Here is a 27500-nt window from a genome sequence, read left to right on the forward strand (position 1 = left end):
TCTCTCTCTCTATCTTTCTGTCTCTCTCTCTCTCTCTATCTTTCTGTCTCTCTCTCTCTCTCTATCTTTCTGTCTCTCTCTCTCTCTATCTTTCTGTCTCTCTCTCTCTATCTTTCTGTCTCTCTCTCTCCGTCTCTCGATCTCTCGATCTTTCTCCCTCTCTATCTTTCTGTCTCTCTCTCTCTCTCTCTCGATCTCTCTCGATCGCTCGATATCTCTCGCTTTCTCTCGATCTCTCTTTCTTACACCGCTCTCCCTCCCCTATTAAAAATACTATAGTTATTGGCACCTGTAACTTCACTAACACCAGTTTTCATGTATCTCATTTATATCATTTTTATAGCATGATGATGACAGATCAGATATATACATATACACACCACACACACACTAGTGTGTGAATTTTTTTTTTTAAAGGCGTACCAATAAGGCTTGATTTTCTATATATATAAAAAAAATATAAATATATATATATATATATATATATATAATATTATATTATAAATATAAATGACCTAGGCGCAAATGAAAGAACGAGGGAGAGGGAGGAAAGAAAACATAGGGTAGTATTTCTAAGCGTCACAAACAGATGGTGAGAGATACTCACCCTTAGGTGGTAAATATGAGCCTTTATCTACACAATTGGGATCTGGAACTGTGGAGTTAACTCTAGCAGAGATGTCAGTTGCCTTCTTTCTTGATTGAATTTTGTTCTCAGAGGATATCATGAGGATAGAGAGGGAACATATATAGTGCAACACACTTTTTTTAAAAAAACCTAAAAAACACACATGAATAAAATACTCACACTCTAAGTATAAAAACGGGCAATTTGAGAGATTTTAACCAGACTGAGTCTCACATTCAGTTTGTGCCCCGACCCGCTGATGTCCAATAGTATAGACCTGATTTGGAGTCCTTTCCACACCGTTTTGCTCCGTGTACCGGCGTCTGACCACCGCACACGTCCGCGTCACGTGCTCTGCTCCAAGTCTCGCGAGATTTCGCCAACTCTGTTCACTTGCTCTGGAGCTGATCTCATCCAAGGGAACTCCTCAGCTGGGTCTCTCTCCACGTCTCTCTCCACGATTAGACACCCTATGTTTTCTTTCCTCCCTGTCCCTTGTTCTTTCATTTGCGTCTAGGTCATTCTTCCATATACTTTTCTACTCGGCACTTTGTGGGGTCGTGGACCTTGTTGGCTGCATTTGTTTTAGGGATAGGTAATTTTGGGTGCACCTCCCCTTTATTTATTTAATATTAATTGATGTATGTAATTGATAATTATACACTGTGGTTATACGCACAATAGGTAATTTTCACTGTAGCGCTTTAAGTTCTCTTTTCGTATATATATATTCTTCTAAGATCTTATCAAATTCTATAATGTATTCAAAATAAATAAATTTGTGTCTGTCTTATATTTGGCCAAATAAGCCTATGGTGACCTCATATGATATTCATATAAAGATTGTAAGGATGAATGAAAATAAATTGAAGGGCATGCAATGTTGCATATTTTTCATAGCTTTTAAACTCCTTCACTGCTGAAGGAGCTCCAACAGTATTATATAGATATACATTCAGTGGCTTGCTTTGGTTGCAAGTCCTATAACTGTACATAGTTTGTGATTATATAGAATTTCATAGTTTAGATCTTACAGCTATTGTAATGAAATTGCTTTACAGCTAAATCAAATTTTAACATAATACAGTAGTAATTGACTTTATCATGACTAAGGCTTTGCCTACAGTGCCGCCGATGGCGACGGCAATACGATGGGTGACGTCACCCGTTGCCTTCGCCACCGGCAAAGTTATCTTTCGCCGGTCGGCCGCATCGCGGGATTCCCGCAATTTGATTTGTTCAAGGGCCGTCACGTGACGCGACGGCCCTTGAAAAATCCAATTTTGCCAGCTGCGGGTTTTCGCAACGGCAACGTCGCTTGTCACCTTCGCGTGCACTATAAGCGCACGCGGCGGCAATGCGTTTGTTTTCGGGCAAATTCGCGTCACCGTCGCCGGCACTATAAATTCGCGTCACCGTCGCCGGCACTATAAGCACGGCCTTAGCGGTGTACGAAACTCGCAGCAAGGAAGAAACTAGATCTACATAAATTGTTGGTAAAATTGTCCATTTTCCTTATTGCTACAAAAGAGTTTGGATGAGCTAGGAAGAAATGAGTCAGATGCAAACTTCACTCAACTGGGGAACTGAGGAAACCTGGGCTGAAAGTAAAATGTTCTTTTGTTTATTTAGTAAAGTGAGATGATGCAAAATGAAGGGAGCATTTCATCAAAGCTTTGAGTCACAGTGTGTGCAAGTCATTATGTAGGTCTGAACCAGAGAGGTTCCTTAGGCCGCGCTTATAGTGCCGGCGACGCTACTGATGACGCCGCCGTTATAATTTGTTTTTTTGCGATAAGGCCAGTGACGTCACGAAGGGGGCGGGCAGCGCTATCTGATTGGTTTAGAGACAGTCACATGTGGCGAGTGTCTCTAAAAAAAGCAAATTTACCCGGCTTCAAAATTTTTGGTCGCTCCGTCACGTTTACTACAGGCATACCCCGCATTAACGTACGCAATGGGACCGGAGCATGTATGTAAAGCGAAAATGTACTTAAAGTGAAGCACTACCTTTTTCCCACTTATCGATGCATGTACTGTACTGCAATCGTCATATACGTGCATAACTGATGTAAATAACGCATTTGTAACAGGCTCTATAGTCTCCCCGCTTGCGCACAGCTTCGGTACAGGTAGGGAGCCGGTATTGCTGTTCAGGACGTGCTGACTGGCGCATGCGCGAGCTGCCGTTTGCCTATTGGGCGATATGTCCTTACTCGCGAGAGTACTTAAAGCGAGTGTCCTTAAACCAGGGTATGCCTGTATAAGCGCTTGCGACGGAGTCAATGGATTTGTTTCTGAGCGACGTCGCCGTCGCAAGGCACTATAAGTGCAACTGTACACATTTTCTCTAATAAATATATAATTTTTCACATTGAATTGGACATACCTCACATTTCATGTGTCATCATTTCGCAAGTAGAACTTGTGACTTTGTCTGGCACTCATTAAGCCGTGATTCGGGAAATTGCTCCCTGAACCGGATGTTAATATGCCATTGCCTTGAATGAGCATGTGGGGGGGGGGGGGTTATCGCAGGATGGGGGAGCACTCGCCCGCATCCAGTTTGAGAGAATTCCAGCCTTGAGGGGATCAAGAACAAGATGAGAACGATATTTGGACAGTGTTTTAATGTTTCATAAACATGCTTTCATCAGGAGATTTTGTATTGCATCACACTGCCCCCTCTATTTTCTTTTTAACATTTCCTTTATGAAAGCAAAATTAGTCACATTTTCCAATGTTAGTTATATAGTATTTACTAGGTAGTCTTAGAAATTCTGTGCAAGTTTTGGGTTTTATGTTTTTTTTTGCCAAGTCCACTAATACATGAGCAGGATTGCCATGTGTTTCAACTCTGGCTGTCCTTAAGTGGCCTAATGTTTGTTTTCCATGCATCATTAACCAGCTGTATGGATTTTGATTGCTTTCAAAGTGTGTCCTCCCTTTCTGGCAGAATTTAGGATGTTTTACCTTAATCTCTAGGTTTACCTAATTTCTGAATCGGGAATTTTTTTGTTTTTTAATATGTATATTGCGTAACTGGGTTTACAGTTTGACATTAGTTTAGTTTGATTATATAGTACGAGAGTTCTGCCATATTAGCTTTGGAGAAGTGTAGATGCATCATGGTTACTAATTAATTAGTTCTTCATCCTCTAGGTCAGGGGTGCGCAAACTTTTCTGTTCGCGCCCCCTGTCTGCTTTCCCCCCTGGCCGTGCCCCCCTCCTTACCTGTTCTCTAGCTTCGGCAACGTCATGTGACGTCGCGTTGCCATTTGAACCCGCGTTGTCATGGCGATGCGTCCGTGAAGAGCCGTCTGAGAGCAGGTAAGAGAAGTTACAGAGGCCTCTCGCCTCCCCCGGCATTTCAATTAAATGCATTGGGCAAGAGCACGGGGCCCTCTAACCGCTGCGCCCCCCAGTTTGCGCACCCCTGCTCTAGATGCAGTTATACATGGTCTGGTGGCCCTTGTGACATCCAGAGGATGTTATATGCTTTACATTCGTTTTCTAGGCAATATCCCATTCCCTGCTCTCCAGGAGCGGTGGAAGGAAGTGGAGATGGTTCCTCTTCCATTCGTGTCATCGGTGTCACTTCGCAAGCACATGACCAATATCCAAGCGATCACAGGCTCGCAACCTTTCTCGGAAAAGTGGTGTGGCCCTTCCGGCAGTGAAAGTTAAGAGCTAACAAGTTTATGTTTTTTGTTTGCTGTTTGTCTAAGATAGAAAAAATTGAGAAGCCCTCTCTGACATACTTGTGTTTCAGGCATAGGTGTGTTTTTTTTTACTGTAGTAGCAGAAGAAATGCTATTATTTTTTTTAACTGTAATAGTGATCATATGGTGTAAATAAATATATTTATTATTAGACTGATGCCCTTACCTGTGTCACACTAGATGCATGTTGGTCTTATTGAAGAGAACAGTTGGATGCTTGGGTGGGTTTTTCATAGAGGTAGACCTACAATTAAAATGTTCAGTTAACATTATTTTGTTAATCTAAATGAATTCATCATAGTTTGGTCTCAAACCTGATGCCACACTGAAACAAGTTATAGATCCCTATGTAAATACTGTATTTACATAAACACTACTTATAAGATACATAACGTGAAAACATCAGTAATGTTATTGTTCAACTAAAGCAGTCATTTGTGCCACCATTAAAATAACCTTATACATTAGTTCTGTCCTATAAATGTTTCAAATATTTTGGGAGCACAATGGTTTATGGAGAGAAATGAGAAGCCCTGACATGGAGTTGGCCACAACGTGTACAGTTTGCTGCTGTCCTACGGTGGGGGGACAATTTAGACCCTGGTACCAGGGGTCTGCTCGCATACATGAGATTAATTTTACCTGTTCTGTATAAATGCTCCTTGAAAACATGACGGTAGTAGAAGTTTGAAAACCACAAAGCTATGGACACCCTGTATAATTATTAATGCCAAGACTATATTTTTTATTTTGTTTTAAAAATTAATCTTTTTTTTTTTTTTTTAAACTGCGTTGTCGAGTTGAGATCTTGGATTGCGTTGGAGGACAGGGACATCAGAGATTTGAGCTGCTATGGTCAAGATTAATTTTTTAGATGGTTTGGGGTTGTAATTAAATGTACAGATGTAGCAGGCTTCATTGTTCCCTCTGGTTCGTTAGGGTATTGTTATTGTGTCCCAAGATTGCCATTGAATCCCATGGAAACTCTGTGATATGCTGCGTTTTCATAGGACACTTACCTGATATTTCAGGACATCGCCGCTGGCGAACGTCAATTTTAACTCCTCTATGCTACCTTAATGGAAAGCGAAATGTCGGATAACGTGGACTACCTGGACTTTTTATATTGCTCCAATTATGTGTGTTTACTGATCTCCAGTGCGCTTTGTTTTTTTTCCCGTCTTTCTGGTCTTGGAAATCTCCAGTGTGAGACGCCTGTAGGAGTTTGAGTACTCCAACACAGCAGATGCAGAGAGATCAGACCTGTGGAAGCATGAGTGCGGGTATAGCCTCCACTGTATTCATAGGATATGTTTACTTCTCTGGAAGAATGTGATCACTCTGTACATCTCTCCATACCAGCTATATTGTGTGTGTGTGTGTGTGTGTGTGTGTGTGTGTGTGTGTGTGTGTGTCATTATCATTATGTGGTTTTGTTGCTTCACTTGCAAGTATTGTAACTAATTAGTCATGTGGTTCACAGCCTTATATGTGTTCTCTGCTCCTAAGGTATGTGGGAAACCTGTCTAGAGACGTGACTGAAGCCCTGATTCTACAACTCTTCAGTCAGATCGGTCCCTGTAAAAGCTGCAAAATGATTATGGATGTAAGTTTTTGCCGCAATAGCATTTTAACTTCACTAAAACCTGTGGAATCCAATGGAATATTTCAAAATAAGTTTTAAAATATCAATAGCTATGAAGTTTGATCCCCTCCGTTTGATATTGTCAGTTCTTACACAAAGTTGTTTTGAGGTTCACACATTAACCCTTTTGCTGCCAGTGGTGCCTGCAAGGCATTGCTGCAAAAGGGTTAAAACATTTTGAGGAAGAAGTCAGATACACGGACACAGTGGAAATAAATGGGATAAATATATCTGAGAACTCAAACTGAGGGCGAGTTAAACAAATGATTAGGTGGCAGTGATGTTTTTAATTTGTGGAAGCAAATAATTGTTGCTGGTAGCCTTGCAAAGCTCTTGTCTTCTCCCCTGCTATTAGCTGCAGCCATAATGGGCCTATTAATTGGGAACAAATGTAAATCTAAGAAGAACAATAGACAGAAAGGCACACTGAGTAGCAATGATATTTAATCAATATAAGCCCACATAGGGTTAACAATAATAATTAAAAACAATGTCTATAACAAAATAATTACGAGCATGAAATGCGAAACGCGTAGAGGTCACGGGAGGTTGCAACGTGAGCATTTAGTTGTTGGGAGAGAGAAGGGTTTTTCAGCGTGATTGAGCATTTCGTGTCCGGACCCACGCCATCTTTTGCACCCAGCTGACAACCGGACCTTCGGCACCACTCTCCGTTTAGGATAATTGTAAGTTTACTTAATGCATTATTTGTATTATATTTTGTATTGTATTTTACATGCTCGTAATTATTTTGTTATAGACGTTGGTTTTAATTGTTCTTGTTAACCCCATGTGGGCTTTTATTGATTAAATATCATTGCTACTAGGTGCGCCTTTCTGCCTATTTTTCTTTTTGTCTTTGCGAGTCTCCCTATGGGAGCTCACTTTTCTATAGGAGGTTGTGGAGTCCTCCCAGGCAGACGGCAGCAAGAGATTTAGCAACTCGGTGTACAAACTTTCAGACACTGCACCAGCGCGGAGCACCATTTTCTATTACAAATTTAAATCTAAAACTGTTCCTATAGTCTTCAAACAGAGCATCCTAACTTGCATTGCTTATTAGGCACTTCCTAGCGAGTAATATATATGTACATATACTGTACTAATGTCACTTTTATATATACAATTGGCCCTAAACATAACGCGACTTCCACAGTGCTCAAAGCTTAAACGGCTTTGACTTATTTAATTCCAACAAGTCCCCAATGCTGACAGAAGTTTTCAGTTTTAATGGAGCGCGCATGCACCCGAGCGTCCGGCGTTTCTTGCACATGCGCAGAAGCAGGCGGCGGCGCCGCTGCAGTCCCCATCAACCTCACTGTGCTTGTTGTGTATTGTGTGTCCTGGTAAAACAGTTAAAGAGATACAACAGCAGCAGGTTTGATATAAAATTGGGAGCACAGCACCTACAGGTTCAGGTGAAACCTGAGAATTAGCATTTTTATAAAACCACCCAAGTGTATCCTGCAAACCACAAAAAGGAGCAGCAACAAACAGACCTCCACAATACACATGTCCAAGAATAATCAGCCTTGCTATTACAGCACAGCTCAGATGTAGATGCATGGGAAAGTATTTTACTTGCATATCTTTTTAGTTTCTTTTCAGGGGGTGATTTGATCAGCCAACCAGTGCACACAACGTCCCCCGCACTCATGTTGTTCCCGCCTTCTACCAAGAGGCAGAAAAAAGACTGGGTGTGTGCTGAGCACGCGCGTTCTAAGTGAAACTCCTTTGTGTATTGTCACTGAAATAGTCATTATACTCTTAAGTCTTTCATTCTATCAAAATACAATTTCACTGACAAAACACACAAGTTTCACACTTAGAACGCGCGTGCTCAGCGCACACCCCGTCTTTTAAAAATATATATATATATATATATATATATATTTGGGAAAGATTTGCCCGAATCTGTACATCACAGTAAAATTGGTGCAATTCAGGGCCAACAAACCTGCACCGTATGTATCAGAGGAAAATATTCCATTTAAATCAATGATTTTTTTTTCTCTTTACACCTGGAGTGTTTTTGTACTTCTGCCTTGATAAATCAGAAACTCGCAGTTTTTAGCTCTGAGTTTGCCTACTAACAAGATGTTTGTGTTGCGCAGACGGCTGGGAATGATCCGTACTGTTTTGTGGAATTCTTTGAACACCGCCACGCAGCCGCATCTTTAGCTGCTATGAATGGTCGGAAGATAATGGGTAAGGTAAGCTGTCAAACACGAAAGCTCTGGTGACCTGAAAATACTGGCACAGCACGGGATAAAAAAAAACCCACATAGTTGCCTGGAAAAATAGAGTAGGTATCTTCTCTGGTCAGAGGCAGCAGTTATCAGCTGTCCGTTCATGGGGTAAGTGGTATTTCTTTTTCTCGCTACTTTACCCATCAGGGGCTTTTAAATTACTAGTGCTGCATTTTACCTAGTTTTCTTGATGCCATTGTTTGCTGTACATTCATTCAAGAGAGAAAAAGCATTTAATAGGTCTCATAACTGAAAGGAAGCTACACTTCATCACGACTAACCAGGCTACTGCAGCTGTACATTATACTCAATAAATGCAACGCTCAGATAAAACAAATCCGTTTCTTGATTTTGAGCTTAATCGCTATACCACTGCTGCAGCTTGCTGAATTCAAGCAAATATTTGTTTTTGACAGGTACAGCTCAACCCTGTTAACGCGATCCGTTCCAACGCGAATCCGCTTATAACGCGATACAAGCGTGGCTCCCAATTTTCGTATTTATGAATACTTTACAACACGATTATTGGTGTCAAATACTTTATTGTACAATGCATACAATTGTACATTATTTCTAACGCGATCCGCTTATAGCGGGATGGGATTCTTTGGACCCCAAGCACAGCGTTATAAGGGGGTTGAGCTGTATTTGAATATTTCATATACCAGCAGAACACTGTTTAACATTAATCACTAGCCATAGTTTTTTGTGCATGCAAATGGGTGTCTTGGCCAAATATGAGAAATGTTCATTCTTGTTATGTACTTCTGCAGGATATTTTTTCCCAAACTTGATCAAGCAGAAACTGCATACTTTTTCTCAGATTAGGGAATATTGGGCAGCTTCTATAATCTTCTGTTGTAGACTTGTGCATTCATCATATATCCTAAGATACATACGTTTTGAGTCCTCAAAACATTTGACACTTTTCTAAACAATTGATAAGTACACAGGCGATACATTTTAAAGGCAGTTTAACTCTACAACAAAGAAGGGTTAAGAAAATGTATTTTCAGAAATCTGGTAAGGGCTGTACATTTTGTAGCACAATTATAAATATAATTTTTCTATTCTAGGAAGTCAAAGTGAACTGGGCTACAACTCCCAGCAGCCAGAAGAAAGACTCAAACAGTAAGTTTATCAAGCCATCCTCTGTTTCTAAATATATATTTATTTGTAATACTAAATGTAACTATTAGCATGTAAAAACATACCCGATTTTTGCAGTAAACATTTTGATAATCCTGAGATGATTGTTTTGCTGTGTTTGTGCTAATATATTTAAGAACAAATCTAATCTTTGTCATCAGGTAGTTCCGTTGTCAGCACACTGCGTTCACAAGGTAATTGTGTCTTCTTACACATAATGAAATCTCGAGAGTGACCAGCAATGGCTATTGTCAGTCAGGCTTTACCTATTCACCTATCCCTCGTTCTGCCTCCACCACCTTGGTTTTGGGCTGCTCCCCTTTCCTTCTATAGGTCTCTCTGCTGCCAGAGATGCCATAAACACTTGTCTTCTTAAGCCTTCCTTAAATTGGGTTCATTAAGCTAGTTACTACTTTATACTTTTGTGTCTGCTCTGCATACAAATGCAGTTGTGAAGCTACTTTTGTTCATTAGCTTTGAATCTATCCAAATTCACATTGTAGCAGTAATCCTTAATGTGCTATGAAACATCTAGCCTCGATGGGGTTAATACTTTGGCATTCCATAGACCTTTTTGTTAAGTCTGAAGTTTACTTAAATTCTTAAAAAAAAATAAAGACGATCGATCATTAAAGGGAGTGTGTGTTCCTGTTGTTTTTTTTTTTTTTTTTATTATTATTATTATTATTATTATTTTTCACATAAATTTGAGGACTAGACAATAATTCTCTTTCATTGACCTTCAAATAACGGGGTATTATATTATTCTTAACATCTGGACCCAGATAGACTCTAAAAAAAAAATTGTCTATTGTAAAATCGACACCTCAAACTAGAACATGTAGGCAATTGCTCTTAACTTGATCCCATCAATATATTCTGCAGAATAACATTCTGATAATGTTTATAATTAAATAAGTACTTACGTGCACATTTTTATGCTTTACTTTTCTACAGTAATGATAGTTTTGAATGTACCATTTCCTTTGTATTTAGTTGATGCATTTAATGTACTGTATGGATATTCTCTTTCCCTTTTTGACCGTGTGTCCTCCCCCCCCTACCCCTCTACTCTTCCAACAAGATCATTTCCATGTCTTTGTTGGTGACCTAAGTCCAGAAATAACAACCGATGACATAAAAGCAGCATTTGGACCATTTGGAAGAATATCGTAAGTTCTGATTTCCTAACTCAAGTTACTGTTAGTGCGTTTTGATCTGTGTGAAGTGACATTGCTGTAGTTATATTTTGCATTGGCAAATCATTTGACAAAAAAATGTCAGTACTGCATTTTATTTTCATACTGTAACACTTTTTAATGTTTAATTTCTCAACATTTACAGCTGGCCACAGACCAAAAAGGGGGTTAACGCATTGACCTGAGAATTCAGTTAACAGGCCACGTATGCCTTTTTTTTTTAATTCAATTTTCTTATTACTTTTTTATTTTATTTTTCTATTTCAGTAATTTAGAATGTGTTTGCGATGACAAATGTAAATTGCACGGTTTACCTTTTTCAGAGCTGGGTTTGCCTGCAAAGCATTTGGTTGCAGAATTCCCAGCACTGAAGGAGTTGAAAAGCCATTGATCTAATGTGTACAACTGTAAATAATGTAGATGACGGGAGTTTAAAATGGCTGCTTTAGACCATACTTGATGTTAAAGTAGCGTTGTTGTGAGTGGACCTCAGCCATAGTTGTGTCAATGTGTGTTTATTTTAATTTTTAGAATCTGTTGATTTGCATGTACACAAATGTCATTTTTCTCTGAAATAAGAAAGTTAGATGTTAATGAAAGATTTGAATATACCGCTTTCAACTTTTTGATTTGCTGGCGCTTCTTACTTTTCCGTTGAATAAGGGTCGAGACATGATTTTGGAGGGCACTGTGTGGTCTTGTGTGATTTCGCTTACCTTTCTCTTTATTTGGCACCATTATCAACAGCCTTGTGGGGTAAACCAAATGTCACTCTGTTGTATTTAGAGATGCCCGGGTGGTGAAAGACATGACAACTGGAAAATCCAAGGGCTACGGGTTTGTGTCCTTCCTCAATAAATGGGTAAGTGTTAAACGGAAAAGCTTTTGCATTGAGTGAGTGTTCAGGTTGAGTAGTCCCACATATTCCACTTTATAAAACATGATTTTTAGAGCAATTTTCCCTGTCCATGGTTTTTTTTTTTGGGTTGTAATTTTTTTTTAATAGTGATTTACTTTCTTTTTTTTTTTCATGTCGGCGCACTCTGTAAATTTTAATAGCGCTGCTATTTTTAAATACATTGGTTATAGAGTAAGCGTGTGTATGTATAGATATCTATGTGTGTAGATATCAATCTATCTCTGCTGTTAATCTTGTTGCTTAATATGTACCAGGGGGGTTTCATAAGGTGGTGGAAATGAGAAATAGTAACCCCACAACTTTGTGTCCATGCTGTAAATGAAAACTTTCAAATTGATCAAAAAAATCCCTGTAAATTATTTATAGCTGTTTAGGTTTAATTGGTAATTGGAGTTGCAAAAAAACACTTGTGCATTCCCTTTGTTCCCAAGTGGAACTGCACCGTAAATATAATAACTTATTTCATATAGCATCATATACTGGTGTTTTGATTGTGGTGATGTTAAACATCGTTTTTGGCTGGGTATTATCGGCTAAACCTCTTTTACTCTATGGTTTGTGTAGGGTAAATAAGCTTTATATGTTACGGTCTACACAGTTGATCTCACGTTCTCCTCCCACATTACACGTGTGTGCGGAACATGTTTCTTTTAACCCCTTACCTGCCAGGGACCCCATTTGGTTAAGATGGCTGTCCTTACTCTTGTTTTGGCAGGATGCAGAAAACGCTATACAGCAAATGGGAGGCCAGTGGCTTGGTGGGCGACAGATCCGAACTAACTGGGCCACGAGAAAGCCTCCAGTTCCGAAGAGCACGTATGAGTGTGAGTCGGTCTTCAAGATCATGGTTGAGGGGAGCACCTTCACCCCAACTGCTTCTCCAAGCTAATTAAGGAGCCGGAAGGGACTGCAGTGCATTGTTTTTAAGCTCATTCCAGTACCCTCCATAAGCAGCCCCAAGGATAAACTGGTGACATCCTTCAGCCATTTGGTGCCAGGAAAATACAATTTTAGCAGGCCGAAACCAAAAAGCTAAGGGCATAAGAGAACACTTGTTTATGGGATAAATGGGCAAATACAGGTTTGCTTTCAGGAGCAGACTCCAGGAGTGTTCCTGGTTGCACAGAGTATCCTAAAGAATGGAAAGGATAGGTTGTTTCAGATTTAGTCTATCATGGCCTTGATGCTGTAAGCAATTGGGACCATGGATCGCCTTGTACATTGTATGTGTCCATGCTAGTTACATTTTTGTATCGCGCACTCGTCTAATATATTGTCCAAGAAAGACAGGATCTGAAGCGCAAAATGTCTGAGGAAATATCTGAAGTGGAAACCGGCACTGTTAGTGCTGTTTTCCATTTCACATATTTCCTGGGACATTTTCATCTCTGGATCCTGTCTGTCTCTGTATTTGTCAAGACAACTGGAAAAGACTTGTTTCTACGGAGCAGCACTACCAAAGAATTTCATTTTTACTATGTATTTTTACGGATAGTCATTACTATTTTTTCATTTTAAATCACCCACTAATAAGTGATATTTGCACTTGATTTCTTTGTTTTTATATTGTCAGAGACAAACCCGTTCAAGAGTGTATGTATGGTTTGTTTGAATGACAACAGTCCACATGTCTTCTTATCAGCAGATATTTTCCTATTTATAGGACTAATAGCCACCTAAACATAGTATAATTCAATGATTATCTGTGCATATTTCAGCCAATACCAAACAGTTGTCATACGATGAAGTGGTCAACCAGTCAAGCCCCAGCAACTGCACTGTGTACTGTGGTGGTGTGACGTCAGGGTTAACAGGTGAGCACGTAGATTCCTCACTCCTGCTGTCTCTTTTCTGTAATGAGTATTTGTCTAACCATGTATCCCTCGCTGTAATTTAGAACAAGTGATGCGACTGACCTTTTCACTTTTCGGGCAAATAATGGAGGTCAGAGTCTTCCCAGATAAAGGGTACTCCTTTGTACGGTATGTTCTGCTTTATATTATCTACTGCGTATTTATCAAGTGGGGTTACATAACAAAATTGTTCAAGGCCGGCCGTTTACAACACTTACAAAACCTCCTTTTTGCTATTTACCCTAACTAATTAATTTAACTCGCCACTTTTTTTTTTTTTTTTTTAAGTTATTTAAAAAAATTTAAATACATTTTGAACTAGTGGGTCCTCAGCCCTTATTTTCAGCTCGATGGGACCTTTGCTTTCTGAGATGTTTACTGGTGAAGTTACAAGGAATGTCCTGGTTTTTAAAGGGGATTTAACTGACCGCCTAGGAGGAAGCCACAACCGATGCTATTGCGGCTAACTATTGGCCAAAGATTTGGCTGCCATTTTGTTGCTCCTGGAGGGAGATTTAAAGCCGGCACATTCACCGGTAAGTATCTTGGGAACCAGGGGGTCTCCGGAACTGTGAATAGCGACGTTTGGTTCCGTAGGATCCCCCAGTTCTCATCTGGTTAAAAAAAATTGGTAGGGGTATTGCGCCTTTAAATCCCCAGCCTACATATTCTATGCACCTAAATAGATTATTGTTGTTTTGGGTGTATATATTACCTCTGCCCTTACATAAGTTATTTATGTAACATTTAAATAAATCTGATGTTTTGGAGGGTTTCACTGAATAACTTTTCATAAATTTAAGTATAGTAAAATAAAACTGTACAAGCTTCAAAGATATATAAAATATTCACCATTCCAGTTTTTCTTTTCTCCCACTGGTGTTTGTATTTCAATTCACAATAACGTATTTAATGTGTATTTGAATGTACAAGTTTGTAGATTGGATTGCATGTTTAGCCACTAATGCTTTGCAAGGTTTTTACCACCTTCATCTAATCTTTTTATGAGGCTGTTTGTCCGTGCCAAAGCCATCAGTAAATCTGTTTTTGGTCTGGAAAGTAATTGATTCAGTCATTGGTAAAACAGAAAAACTGAAGTAGCTGACATGGCTACATTCAGCAAACCTGGGGAAAAGCTAAACACTTTTTTTCCCCCCCTTCAATATACTAATAAGAAAGACTGTTACTTTAAACTTTTGAGTTCCCTAAGATGTATGTCATAAGGCAGGGGTCCCCAAACTCAGTCCTCAAGAGCCACCAACAGGCCAGGTTTTATGGATATCCCTGCTTTAGCACAGGTGGCTCAGTCTTCAATTGAGCCACCTGTGCTGAAGCAAGGTATCCTGAAAAGCTGGCCTGTTGGTGGCTCTTGGCTGAGTTTGGAGACCCCTGTCATAAGGGGTCAGCACTCATGCAAGAAACGCTCATCGTCTTGGGGGAGCTTGCGTTCACCAGTCCAATAGTTGTCTAGTATCTAACTATCTAACCTTGGTTGTCACTTTCTGTGAATAGGTTCAGTTCCCACGAGAGTGCAGCACATGCCATTGTCAGCGTCAATGGAACCACCGTAGAGGGCCACGTGGTGAAGTGTTATTGGGGCAAAGAGACTCCAGATATGCTGAATCCAGTTCAGCAGGTAAGAGAGGTAAATGCCCTTTTAATTCTTGCCATTTTCCCATGTTTAATAGGTTCATGAACCTTGAAAGGTTTATGTTTTTAACACGTTTGCAGTCTGGGTGAGCTGTGAAGGTGAAACGCCCCTTATTTGTATTTTTGTAACCCGGGCCTTTTCTTTGCATTCATCAGATAGTAAAAATGTTTAATATCCACGTCAGAACACAATTGCACCAGTGATGTTTTAATAATAAATAAATAAAATCCAGCTTGCATTTAAGGTGTTAGAGCAAATTAGTGATACATGCGCTCCAGCGCTGGATTCTTACCCTTCATACAATTGACATAATATAGACACAGACACTGTACACTGGGGCTAGTGAGGTATAACAGTATTAATCTTGATAGAAGTGGAGTCAGTAGTTGGACATGTTGATCCCTGAAGGTCAAGGCTGGGGGTAATAAACCCAGTCAAAACCTCATTGGGATAGTCCTAGGCTCACAACTTAAGATAAGTAGAATAGGTAGTTGTACTCGCATCGATGTACCCCAGTCCAGTGTGCCCTGGTGGGCGTGCAGCCAGAAGTAGTAGTGGAAGTCCAAAATAGAAATGATTCAGCGCACAGCCAATGGAGTGGGTCCCAAACAAAATGAGTAAAAAATTATCTTTATTGGTCCATAGTAAAAAAAAAAATGGAGGTAGGGTAGGGTACCTACCTCCGTTTTTTTTTAACTATGGACCAATAAAGATAATTGTTTACTCATTTTGTTTGGCACCCACTCCATTGGCTGTGCGCTGAATCATTTCTATTTTGCATTTAAGGTGTTAAATCTTCTTTTATACTACTCTGGCGCAAATTTTAACATTTAAGATCGGCAGGACTTACGCAATTTTGCAGTAAGTGGTATAAACTGTCATCCCTGCTTTAGATTTGTGTTCACTAGCTGAATCGATTTAAGTTTAAAACTTCGGTTGTACCCGTAATTATAATAAAATACAAAGCGTCATTTGTTACAAAATGCAAAACGTGTCCTCCATTTGATGTGACGCAAAGACTTTTTACGAGGTCTATTTTAAATGTAGATGTTAATTAAGTTTTTTTAGATCGTGATTAACTCTCCTCTATCCTGTTTCTGTTTGAAGGGTTGGCTTGTAATGAACATACTCGGAATTTGTATTTTTGTCCCTTTTCCCACTTTGTTTGTTCTTCCAAAGCTGCGTTCGCTTAACTCAAAACGTAATTTCCTCTTCCTCCTAAGCAAAGCCAGATTAGCTTCCCCCCGCCGTACGGTCAGTGGGGCCAGTGGTACGGAGGAGCTCAGCAGATAGGCCAATACGTGCCCAATGGTTGGCAGATGCCAGCGTATGGGGTGTATGGACAGGCATGGAATCAGCAGGGATTTAGGTAAGTAGCAGAGCACTGTACTTTATCCCACAGTAAAGAGTAAGGCAGTAACGGTAAAATGTACAATGTCTGGGATGAATAAAATTGGTATCGTGGACGAAATGAGACAACCTCTTGAGTGCTGAAGAAATTTTGCTTTTTGGTCCTAGCAGTGTTAAAGCCACAATAAAGCTAATCTTAATATAAACCTAGACAAATCCTATAAGGGAAATGTGAGGAAATACTATTTCACTGGAAGGGTGGCGAACTCATAAAATAGCCTTCCAACAGTGTTGGTAGAGGAGAATGCAGTAAGTAATACATGCTTAAGATGGACCTAATTACTTCAGCAGTAAAACAGCACTGGTAAAAATGAAACATCTAACAGTAAAAATACAAGTGTGTATTTTTAATTAATGTGTATATTTGTAAAACTAGGATTACCTTGGCTCTTGTTTCACTGGTGTTTGCCTATTTCCAAAATGTTGTAAGACCATCCCATAGGCTCCACCCCAGCAGCAGTAATATTAACCCATTGGATGCCCCACTAGATAGCCACTATGTAATGGGGTCTGGCACTCCATGGGCCCAATGACATAGTGGCTGGGTCATGGGTTTTCTGCTTATTTTCTACGTGAGATCACGTTCTACGCTCCTATGGAACACGATCTTGGTGGCAGAGCAATGAAAGGACTTCTTTCTTTCCCATTAGTGATGTCGCGATCACGTGATGGTGCCGTGCCAAAGAAGCTGTGGTACTCTAGTGTTGTAGCCGGTCCAGCACTCATGAGGTTAAATGTCCATTGAGGATAAACATTACTATAGAAACATTTTGTGGGACTTTTTGCTGGCAATCCTCACCTAAGATTAAGAAGGGAACCCCCTGCCCCCTCCATTTAAAAGTCCAGATTAAGAGTACTCTCCAACCTACTCAGGACCTGAGAAACCACCACAATGTTGGTGCCATTAATGGAAATGTAAAAGCCACAAGAGAAGCAAGACACCAGGGAATCCTAGGATTTCACAGACAAAAGTCTTAATCCAGTAGCTAAAGACAGATGTCCCGCTTTAAATTGAAAAATAGACACCCCTCCTTCGTAACTGTTCAATGTTTTGGGAGATACTATTAAAGAGGCCCCCCATCCATGACGTAACTTCAATCACACTGCGTTGCTGCAACCCCTTTGTCAGTAATGGTGTGCTATCCCTTGTGACGTCCATTGAACGTCATGAGGGAGTCCAAGTTGTTAAACCTGACTAGGCAAGTCCAACTCTGTTCCTGGATTGTTGCCCTTTTTACCTGATGACTTTTTACCTGGTGACTGTTTTGTTTTTAATTCCTTTAGAAGGCAACATCATTAATGTATTTTGTTCCATCTGTTACAGTCAAACACCGTCATCTGCAGCAGCATGGATGGGACCAAATTACGGAGTCCAGCCTCCTCCGGGCCAGAACGGAACCATGATTGCGAACCAAACAGGATATCGTATGGCTGGATACCAAACACAATGAGCGAAAGGACTCCCCCCGACACCAGCAACCCTCTGCTGGCCTTTTTGTTTACTTCAAAACCATTATCACATCACGTCAGTGCAAATGTCAGATACAATGTATTTATTAAAACAAAAAAAAATTCAAATCATTTTTTTAATCATGAAACTTTCATCCACTTGGTTAAAAACACAAACCACAAAAAAATACTAGAAATGCTGGATGTTTGCCAATTTTTGCCTTCCTTTTTCATTTTTTCATTTTTTTTTTTTTTTTTTTTTTAAATATGTAATTGTTTCTTAACTGTCTCTTACGAAAAGGCCATTCAAGCATTGCTTGCAGGTCCTTTCGTCAGTAAAATGGTTAAGTTCTTATTTGAAATAATAAAAAAAACAATGCAGGGATTACTGCCACTTGAGGCAGCAAATTGCACAAAAATGTCGTTTTTTTTTTTGTTTTTTTTTTTCACTGAAATAGTGTGCAGTTTTAGATTGCATTCCTATTATGATTTGAGATGTATTATAAAGAGTAATTGTACAAAAAGTGAAACGCTGGTTTGTGAAGGTTTAGGTTTTTTTTTTCTTAACCTTCAATGACAGTCTTTATATAAGAAAAAAAAACAAACACATTTTTCATATTGTTCAGATTTTCAATGTACACACTGTTGTTGTTTAACAGTCTTTATTCCCAATTTTTTTGGTTTACATTCATTTGTATCTAGACATTTTAAAAGAGCTTCTTGCCTTACAATGGTGTTAAATCATTTAGTGTAAGGGGGTTCTATATCACAGTGAGAGCCCCTTTGGCGCTGAAAGGGTTAAACTTATCGTACATCAGAAAATGTGACTTGACCTGAGCCCGTACGCGTAACTCTCAGATGGTTCAACTTCCATTAATGTTTTTTTGTTTTTTGTTTTGGGGTTTTTTTTTTTTTTGTTCTTTATAAGAAGGTGCCTAGGGAAAAAATCCCCGTTGGATTTATTTCTAAAGGATTTTTATCTTCTGTGATCAAAAAAGAAAAAAAAAATTTATGTGGAGCAGGAAATTATACAATCCTGTTCCGAAATAATTACTACAATGTGATAAATTCTTATGGAACCAGCCTGTTCTGTTTCATCGTTCTTTCTTCACATGCACTGACGTTCTGAACCCTGTTGTAGAAAAACTTGGTGCAACCCTCAAAAATGTAATATGCATAATGTGCTAAATCTTTGCTAAATCTTTTGGAAACAAAGCTTTCTGGTCGATTATTATTCCAGGTGCTAATTGCTGAGTGCAAATGAAACAAAAAAATGTTGAGCTGATAACTAATACACTGGATAGTTTCTAGGTGTTGGGGTGCTGTCTTCAGATACTCCAGTGGGATTAATACTAATTGTGAGTTAGGTTATGGTGATTAAAAAGTGGCGAGACCCCACAGTACAAAATACAGCAAAAATAGACCATGTGTATTTGCACCCCCATCATACAGTTGGTAAATTACAGCCAGGGATTCTGGGTATTAATAAGCAAATTGGCAGAGTGGGTTGTGTTACTTTGACCTCATAATGCACATAAGATATTACATCACAATTTTGCATTTCACAAACACATCAAGAGTAGCATGGCACATACCTCCGGGTTACTAAGGTATGATGGCAGGTGGTAGGGTAACATTACGTTTTAATTTTCAAAAATTATTTTTGTATATACAAAAGGTGCCTGTAGAACTTTCTGCAGTTGTATCGCAACTTTTTGTGTGTTTGACTACTGTCAAATGCAACAAATTGTGTTATGTTTTAACATTGGCTTTGGAGTATGTTCCCTCTGTGCAGCTGTAATAACGGTTCGGATAATTGTATAAAATGCCTATTTGTAAGCATGTGGATTTATGGCTGATTTCAGAACATTTCTGTTAAATAAGACCCATTTATGTAAGGACACTTTAATTTTTTTTTTTATAAAGTTAATACTGTAACAATCTTTTTAAAAAGTGAAGCTTGAAAGATAACTTAATATAAATCCCCTATTTACAGAGAAAATGGATGTATATGTTGGTCAATGTAATTGTGCATTAGAGTCCTGGTTATCCGACCTAAACGTGACCAATAGCGTGTTGAATAAGCAATAATGTCGGATAATACAGAAAGTAATATCCGACATTTGCACATGATTTTGAAACTGCACCATGGAAATGTAGTTGTGGTCCACAAAGTTACAGAATATTCAATTCACCCAGCACTCTTAAAAATACAATTTTAGTGCTAGCTATTCCACTAGAAGCTGCTGTTCGATTTTTAATATATTTGAGTTTTCTAGATATATTGTGAGCCCAGTAATTATGGCATGCCTGAGCTGGAGGTAATTAAAGCGTTCTTGGGCAGGCATGTTTCATTTCAAGGATAGTCAGGGACAAAATTAAGATATTTGATCTATTAGATCTTTTAGCCTTCTAAGGTCACTTGCCTCCACGAATATACATTTGAGACAATTAATCCAGGTGAAAAAATTAGGATCTGGAAACGAGAAAAAAGGAAAACAAAATCAAGATCTGATCTCAAATTGTTATTACTGGGTAAGTGAAAAAATAATAAAGGTACAACGGACCTGCACAACTAGAGAAAACCATCCCGATGTGGACATCCCAACGCTCTCCTATTTTGGTCCAAATGTTTTTTTTTTTAATTTTTTTAATTTATTTTTTTACTTCAATAGTTTCATGTGTGCAATCTCTAATTACCTAAAGAACTGTATAGCTGCAGGTCAATTCGTTCTCCATGTATTGATAGGTGAAATTTGGTGACATAATTAGTGAAGGAATCTGTTTTTCTTCTGCTTCTGTCTCTCAGTGGAAGCTCATGAATATTCATGAGCACTCCTGCATTGACATGTGCTAGAGGGAGGGCAGGGCTGACAAAGGGGTGTGCCAGGGCTTGTGACAGGACATGAAGGGGCAGTGCCGTAGCAAATGGCTGTTAAAATAGAATGCAAGAAAATTGGTCTTTCAAAGATGTTTTTTTAAAAACAGAAAATGCTAAAAGTATTTTTTCTTACTACAGAACTGATTTATTTAAAAAAAAACACATGCAGGATATTGACTGAACTGCAGCTTTAACAATCTGCTTTGGGGTAAGGTACCAGCCACATAATTTTCTATAACACTTTTTTTCTCTCCCCAGTATGGTGCACGTAGATGTAGCCAGATTAAAGCTGCAGTTCAACAAAACAAAAAAAATTATTGATTAGCTAAGCTGCAGATCGATCCGTTCTCCTGTAATCGATCGCTTTCTCTTGGTTATTTAATTCAGTTCTTGCACAGCATTCTGGGCAATGTAGTCCTGGAATATGATCGAGTGGGCAGTTATTAGATACAATTGGTTAATTGCTAGAGACGGTGGGTTGCCAGAGCCTATCAGAAGCGGAAGGGGCTGTCACTTTGGAAATGCTTCCTACATTAGAAACATAAAAAATGTCTTTATAATATATATATTTTTTAAATGCTACAAGTATTTTCTCATAGTACAGAACTTATTTATTAAAAAAACATGTAGGATATTGCTTGAACTGCTGCTTTAACACTGCTTGCCCAAGCATTCTGCTCAACAATAGCATTGAATCCTATGGAAACTTGAGGTATGCCTGTATTTTGAGGTCTGAGAATAGTTAGTCTTGCTACATTTTGTATATGCTGCACTTTTAAAGACATCAGCCCAGTCAACTTCATCAAACACAGCCAAACTCACTCTCCCAGTCATACTTGGTGAAAGATTGATCATTGAAAGTTTTGTACATAGAAGAGATTATATTTTCACATTTTTCGACCTTTCGAGATGGGCCAAGAACCTTGACAGGACACAAGAACGTAAGAGCTGCAGGTATGTAAGAAAAAACTCAGAATTCCCAAGATTGCTTCCCAGCTTCAACCTGTCAAATGTTAAAATTCTTCCTGTTGCTGAAACAATGCCAAAAATTAAAGACCCCATTATTACACCAGGAGGTGAAAGGATTTGGATCCAAACCAGGGAAGAACTCTTGCTTTTAAAGGACAGTAAACATTTGTATTTTCAACAAGAATCCCAAATATTCAATGTAAGGTGCGTTGTAGGAAGTAGATCAGTGGGGATAGAACAGAATGTGGGTGGGAGAAAAATGATTCAGTATGTCGCCTAAGGAATTTTTTTATTGCTATCCAAGTGTTATTTGTAGAAAAGGGATGCCACTGTGAAACCGTAAGCATATGGGCTGCTATATAGTATTTATTTGTAAAGGACAGGGACCCCCAAGGCACCATTTTGCGGGTGTTTACGCAAAACCTTTAGTGAAACTCTTGGAAGCTTGTTCTGCCATATAAACTTTGTTTGTTTCTATTGTAATGTATTTGGCTTTCCTGTGAAAAAGAGTGGTGAGATATGTAGCAAATACCTCCTTGATAAACATTTTGGAAAGTAAAACTGGAAAACAAGAATAAGGGAATAAAAAAAATGAATTAGAACAAAGTATAATTAACCGCCGATAGACAGGCCTAATGCATTTATTTTTTGTTAATATAAAGACAATCTCAGTTGCGTGAAATCCCCCAAAAAAGTAATCTAAGGGAGATTTCTAATAGGGCCCTGAATGCCGCCCAGTTTTACATGTAATACCTGCTATGTGGAGGTTTTAAATACAATGAGTATTAATGTTTAAAGTACACATCAAGTACAAAATAAGTTTTATAATTTAGGGAGAACAAGTAGCATATTACTATAGTGTTAAAAAAACTTGAAATGGAGAACAGGATATAAACATAATTAAGAACGTATAGGAATATAAACTGTTAAGGATATAATGGTGTACAAGTGTTTGCGTCTTGTTGAACAAACGTCATCAGGGTTCAGGAGTTGGATTGGAATTTGTTGCTCTTCTGAGTCTAAATTTGTCCCAACAGTTCTCTATTGGCTTGCACTTCTGGGGCCACTTTCCATCTTGGTGATATTAGCACATCCAGAAACTTGAGCCTCTTCAATGTTGTGGGTGGTTTCTTGCTTCCCTTGGTAAGGTAAACATGAGGTGAAAGGGAAATTCCCATCGATAGCAAATGTTTTCCTTTCGCAGTGCTTGTCAGACCCTTTCGTTCTCGACATTTTGAGAGCATCAAATGAGACGTCTTGGAAGAAAGATAACTGGTTTATTGCCATAGGAGAAATTTGAATGCTGCCTTCTCATAGGAGGAAACCAATAAGACATCAGTCTGTCCCAAAAGGCATTTTTAAACTTAAATAACATACATTTCTAAGGTTTAAATAAAATGTAACTTCTTGAATGAATGCTATTGTGCAACTTGCACATGATTGGTCAAAAGATGTGTAGGAGAATCGTTTAGATAAGTTAGAAACCGATAAACAGATGAAAGTTAAAACTTGAAATAACCATGGAAATCTTGGAGTACATCCAACTTGACAGCTGGCAGTGACTGATCTGCCAGCAAACTCTCCAAACTAAACAGGATTTTAGGAAATATACTCCAGGATTGATGAAGTGGAAGGCTGGCCTTTTGATGGGAACCAAACCCCACTCTGGGTGAGGTAGCTGAATCAGTGGCTGTCCCACTCATCCCTTAGTGCAGGGGTTCTCCGCTCCAGTCCTCAAGACTCCCCATCAGGTCAGGTTTTCAGGATATACCTGCTTCAGCACAGGTGTCTTAATCAGTGGCTCAGTTGAAGACTAAGCCACCTGTGCTGCAGCAAGCTCTTCAATTGAGCCACCTGTGCTGAAGCTGGGATATATGTAAAACCTGACATGTTTGGGGTCTTGAGGACTGGAGTTGAACCCCTGCCTTGGTGATATCTACTGGAGAGAGACAAAATGGGAAAAATGCAGACATATCCTACAAACGCCTTTGGAACCATTAGAGGAAAGGAAATCCCCAGTGCTTTGTGATACCTTTTTTTTCCCCCTCTCAATCTACAGTTTACTGATTTAAGAAGGATCCTCTACTGCAAGGCAGTAGGGGGAATGTCGTGGAACATCTCGAAATTAGACCACTAAAACAGTATGGGATGAGTCTATATAGCTGCATTAAAAGTACCTTTTTTGGCTCGATCATGATGGATTTTAACAATTATATCCCTCGAAGGGCAAGACAAGGTCTTGGACACCTGTGAGCTCAACCTAAGAGAACTGGATATACCGATAGAGTATCATTTACTTGGAATTTGCATGCAAGGAAACTGCAGCTGAAGGGAGCCTGATCACGGCCCGATCACGGATTCCCCACGGTCAAAAACTCAGACTCAATTCCCATAAGGATTAACACAGCAGGGGCCCCTGCTTCTGAATGGGACTCCTGCTGCGTTAATCCTACCGGGCCGCACCAGTCTGGAAGAGCTGCGCAGAGAGAAGCGGTCCCCCTCTGTCTCCCTGCACAGCTCTTATAGGCGATCGCACTATTTTTCCTTTTAGTGCATAATAGGGGGTTGCTGGAGCTGAACCGCATTACTTTGAGAACTGGGGACCCCTGCTTCCTGAGATACAGGCCTTCGTATCGGGTGCCGACATCTCCTGCAAGTTTAAATGTCCCGCGTCACAGCCTACGTAACTGGGACATTTAAACTTGCAGGAGATACAGGCACCCCATATTGGGGCCTGTACCTCAGGAAGCAGGAGGTCCCCGGACCTGAAAGTAATGCAGTTCAGCTCTGGAGAGCCCCTGCTTCAATCCTATGTACTAAAAATAGTAATTAAAAACAGCGCAATCTGCTGCAAGATCTTTGTGGGGAGCCACTGAGAGGGACTGCTTCTCTCTGCTCAGCTCTTCCAGACTGGTTGCGGCATGGTAGAATTAACGCAACGGGGGTCCTTTTCAGAAGCACGGGCCCCTGCTGCATTAATCCTTATGGGAAATTCTCCCTGCGCTGCACTTGGGCCGCGGTCCACGCGTTCCAAGTGACGCACAGGGTGCAAGTAAATCGTGGCCTATCTGTAAAGGCCAGTCAGGTATCATAGATTGGACGGGTTTGTGTAAGTACTCCTGCTTGGCCATATCAGCACTCAGACACAATTTCTAATTTGCAAATTAATTTTACGCTGGCTTCTATTTTCGAAGTCCTTTTGAGCTCCTAGTAAATTAGCAATTAAATTGCCTTGTTTTTCTAAACGAGAGATAAGTATATTTTGTCTAAGCAACTAATGAAGCTGACCCTTTAATAAGCATACTCGGTATGATGCAGGCACCGGTGAAAAGAACACAGTTCACATCGACAATCTACATTGTGACATAAACATCCTCACGGATTAAATGCATTATTGTAGCCTCTCAGGGGAGCTGTCGATCCTTCATTAACAAGACATCTTGATGCTCAGAAAATATAATTATAAACACATTACAGGATCTGACTTAGTGCAAACCGATGATTATTATAAGTGAAATAGTTGTCCATTTTACATGGATTGTATACTTGCTATACTATACATACTTATCCTGATTCCGGAGGTACACACCTCTCTGTAGGTGGTGCCAGTAGCCGCTCTAGGCGCAGGGTTTACGTAACGGAGGAGTTTCAAAACCCTGCAGGCCAATAGGGAGCCGTGACATCATCAGGTTCGGCTTCCTATTGGCCCGTGTGATGCAGGAGTTTTAAACTTTGCTGAGATACAGGCACCCCCTTTGGAGGTCTGTATCTCAGGAAGCTTGCGGTACCCACAGCTGAACTTAATGGGGTTCAACTCCAGAGACCCCGTGCTTCAAACCTGTGTTAAAAATGTTTTAAATGTGCAATCATGATAACCTATTTTGAAATAATGTTGTCACGGGAGACCAGGTTTATCAACACCTTTTTATACCGGGATCATTGATTGAGCAAAGCAAGGAGGTAAAATAAATTGTAATTTATTTCAGGAAAAGACATACACACAATGTACCACAATTTACAGGGTTAACACACTTACTGGGAATGGGGCTAATGAATAAATCTATCCGTTAAACGAAATTCACAAAAATGACCTCTGTAGGAGCCCTTTCCAATGACCGGTAGGTACTCACGAAAGTCCTGCAACTGATTTCGGCAAGCAATGCCAGACGCGACCGCTACCTTCTCAAAAAGTGGGACTTAGAAGAATTCTTGAGTCAAAATCTTTGAAGCCGGCTCATGTCTATTCAGTACAGAGTATCTTTGAATTTGCCGCTGTTGGTTTGGCGCTTGGAATCTGCGCTCCCCATTGGCTGCAAGGTTTCTTATGGGTTTCAGGGTCCCATTCACAAACCTCTACAGCAGGCCTGCACAACATATGGCCCGCGGGCCGCATGCGGCCCGCCTGGCCTCTCTGTGCAGCCCGCGATGAGTCCAGCCGGGCGCCAGTTTAATAAATAATTTTTTTTTAAAAATGGCGGCGATTCCCCGCGGTCCCGGTGCGCATGCGCAGGGCCCGCTCCCACCCTCCCTGCTCCCTCCCCCCCCCCCCCCCCGCTCGCAACGTGGGAAGGAGGGGGAAGTCACTGCCAGCTGAGCTCTTCTGCGGCCGCTCCCCCCCCCCTGCTCCCAATGTGGATATGTGCAGGGGGGTGAGGTGATGTGCAGGGGAGGTGATGTGCAGGGGGGTGAGGTGCAGGGGAGGTGATGTGCAGGGGAGGTGATGTGCAGGAGGGGTGAGGTGCAGGAGTGGTGTGGTGCAGGGGGGTGAGGTGCATTGAGGTGAGGTGCAGGGGGGTGATGTGCAGGGGATGTGATGTGCAAAGGATGTGATGTGCAGGGGAGGTGATGTGCAAGGGGGGTGATGTGCAGGGGATGTGATGTGCAGAGGTTGTGATGTGCAGGGGAGGTGATGTGCAGGAGGGGTGAGGTGCAGGGGAGGTGATGTGCAGGAGGGGTGATGTGCAGGGGGAGATATGCAGGGGAGGTGATGTGAGGTGCAGGGGGTGAGGTGCAGGGGTGATTGGAGGTGAAGGGGGGGTCATTGGAGGTGCAGGGGGGTCATTGGAGGTGAAGGGGGGGGGGTCATTGGAGGTGGGGGGGGGTCATTGGAGGTGAAGGGGGGTCATTGGAGGTGAAGGGGGGGTCATTGGAGGTGAAGGGGGGTCATTGGAGATGCAAGGGGTGATTGGAGGTGCAAGGGGGGGATTGGAGGTGCAGGGGGTGATTGGAGGTGCAGGGGGGGTCATTGGAGGTGACGGGGGGGTGATTGGAGGTGAAGGGGGGTCATTGGAGGTGAAGGGGGGGGTCATTGGAGTTGCAAGCGGCGGGTAATTGGAGGTGCAAGCGGCGGGTCATTGGAGGTGCAAGGGGGGGATTGGAGGTGCAAGGGGGGATTGGAGGTGCAGGGGGGGTGATTGGAGGTGCAGGGGGAGGTGGGGTCATTGGAGGTGCAGGGGGGGTGATTGGAGGTGCAGGGGGAGGGGGGGTCATTGGAGGTGCAGGGGGGGTGATTGGAAGTGCAGGGGGGGTGATTGGAGGTGCAGGGGGGTGATTGGAGGTGCAGGGGGGAGAGTGATGTGAGGTGCAGGGGGGAGAGTGATGTGAGGTGCAGGGGGGAGAGTGATGTGAGGTGCAGGGGGGGAGAATGATGTGAGGTGCACGGGGGGAGAGTGATGTGAGGTGCAGGGGGGAGAGTGATGTGAGGTGCAGGGGGGGAGAATGATGTGAGGTGCACGGGGGGAGAATGATGTGAGGTGCACGGGGGGAGAAGGATGTG

At 40.9% G+C, this 27500-nt stretch overlaps 1 protein-coding gene across 3 annotated transcripts in view; it reads left to right on the forward strand.

Moving 5' to 3' along the window:
- Window positions 1–18957, forward strand: part of TIA1 (TIA1 cytotoxic granule associated RNA binding protein) — a 29069-nt gene extending 10112 nt beyond the window's left edge. Inside the window, exons 2-13 of one of the 3 annotated variants that reach the window (XM_075601336.1) lie at window positions 5860–5956; window positions 8110–8208; window positions 9321–9375; window positions 9555–9587; window positions 10478–10565; window positions 11379–11454; window positions 12227–12335; window positions 13230–13325; window positions 13409–13493; window positions 14877–15000; window positions 16239–16384; window positions 17750–18957. In XM_075601336.1, coding sequence (XP_075457451.1) covers window positions 5860–5956; window positions 8110–8208; window positions 9321–9375; window positions 9555–9587; window positions 10478–10565; window positions 11379–11454; window positions 12227–12335; window positions 13230–13325; window positions 13409–13493; window positions 14877–15000; window positions 16239–16384; window positions 17750–17876 — 1135 coding nt within the window. In that variant the 3' untranslated portion in view covers window positions 17877–18957. Of the gene's footprint in view, window positions 1–5859; window positions 5957–8109; window positions 8209–9320; window positions 9376–9554; window positions 9588–10477; window positions 10566–10737; window positions 10798–11378; window positions 11455–12226; window positions 12336–13229; window positions 13326–13408; window positions 13494–14876; window positions 15010–16238; window positions 16385–17749 lie in introns of those variants that run through there. The other 2 variants (XM_075601337.1, XM_075601338.1) reach the window with 2 other exon arrangements.
- The last annotated feature ends 8543 nt before the right edge of the window (window positions 18958–27500 follow it).

Source organism: Ascaphus truei, chromosome 5 (assembly GCF_040206685.1).
Source record: "Ascaphus truei isolate aAscTru1 chromosome 5, aAscTru1.hap1, whole genome shotgun sequence".
Classification (NCBI taxonomy): Eukaryota; Metazoa; Chordata; class Amphibia; order Anura; family Ascaphidae; genus Ascaphus; species Ascaphus truei.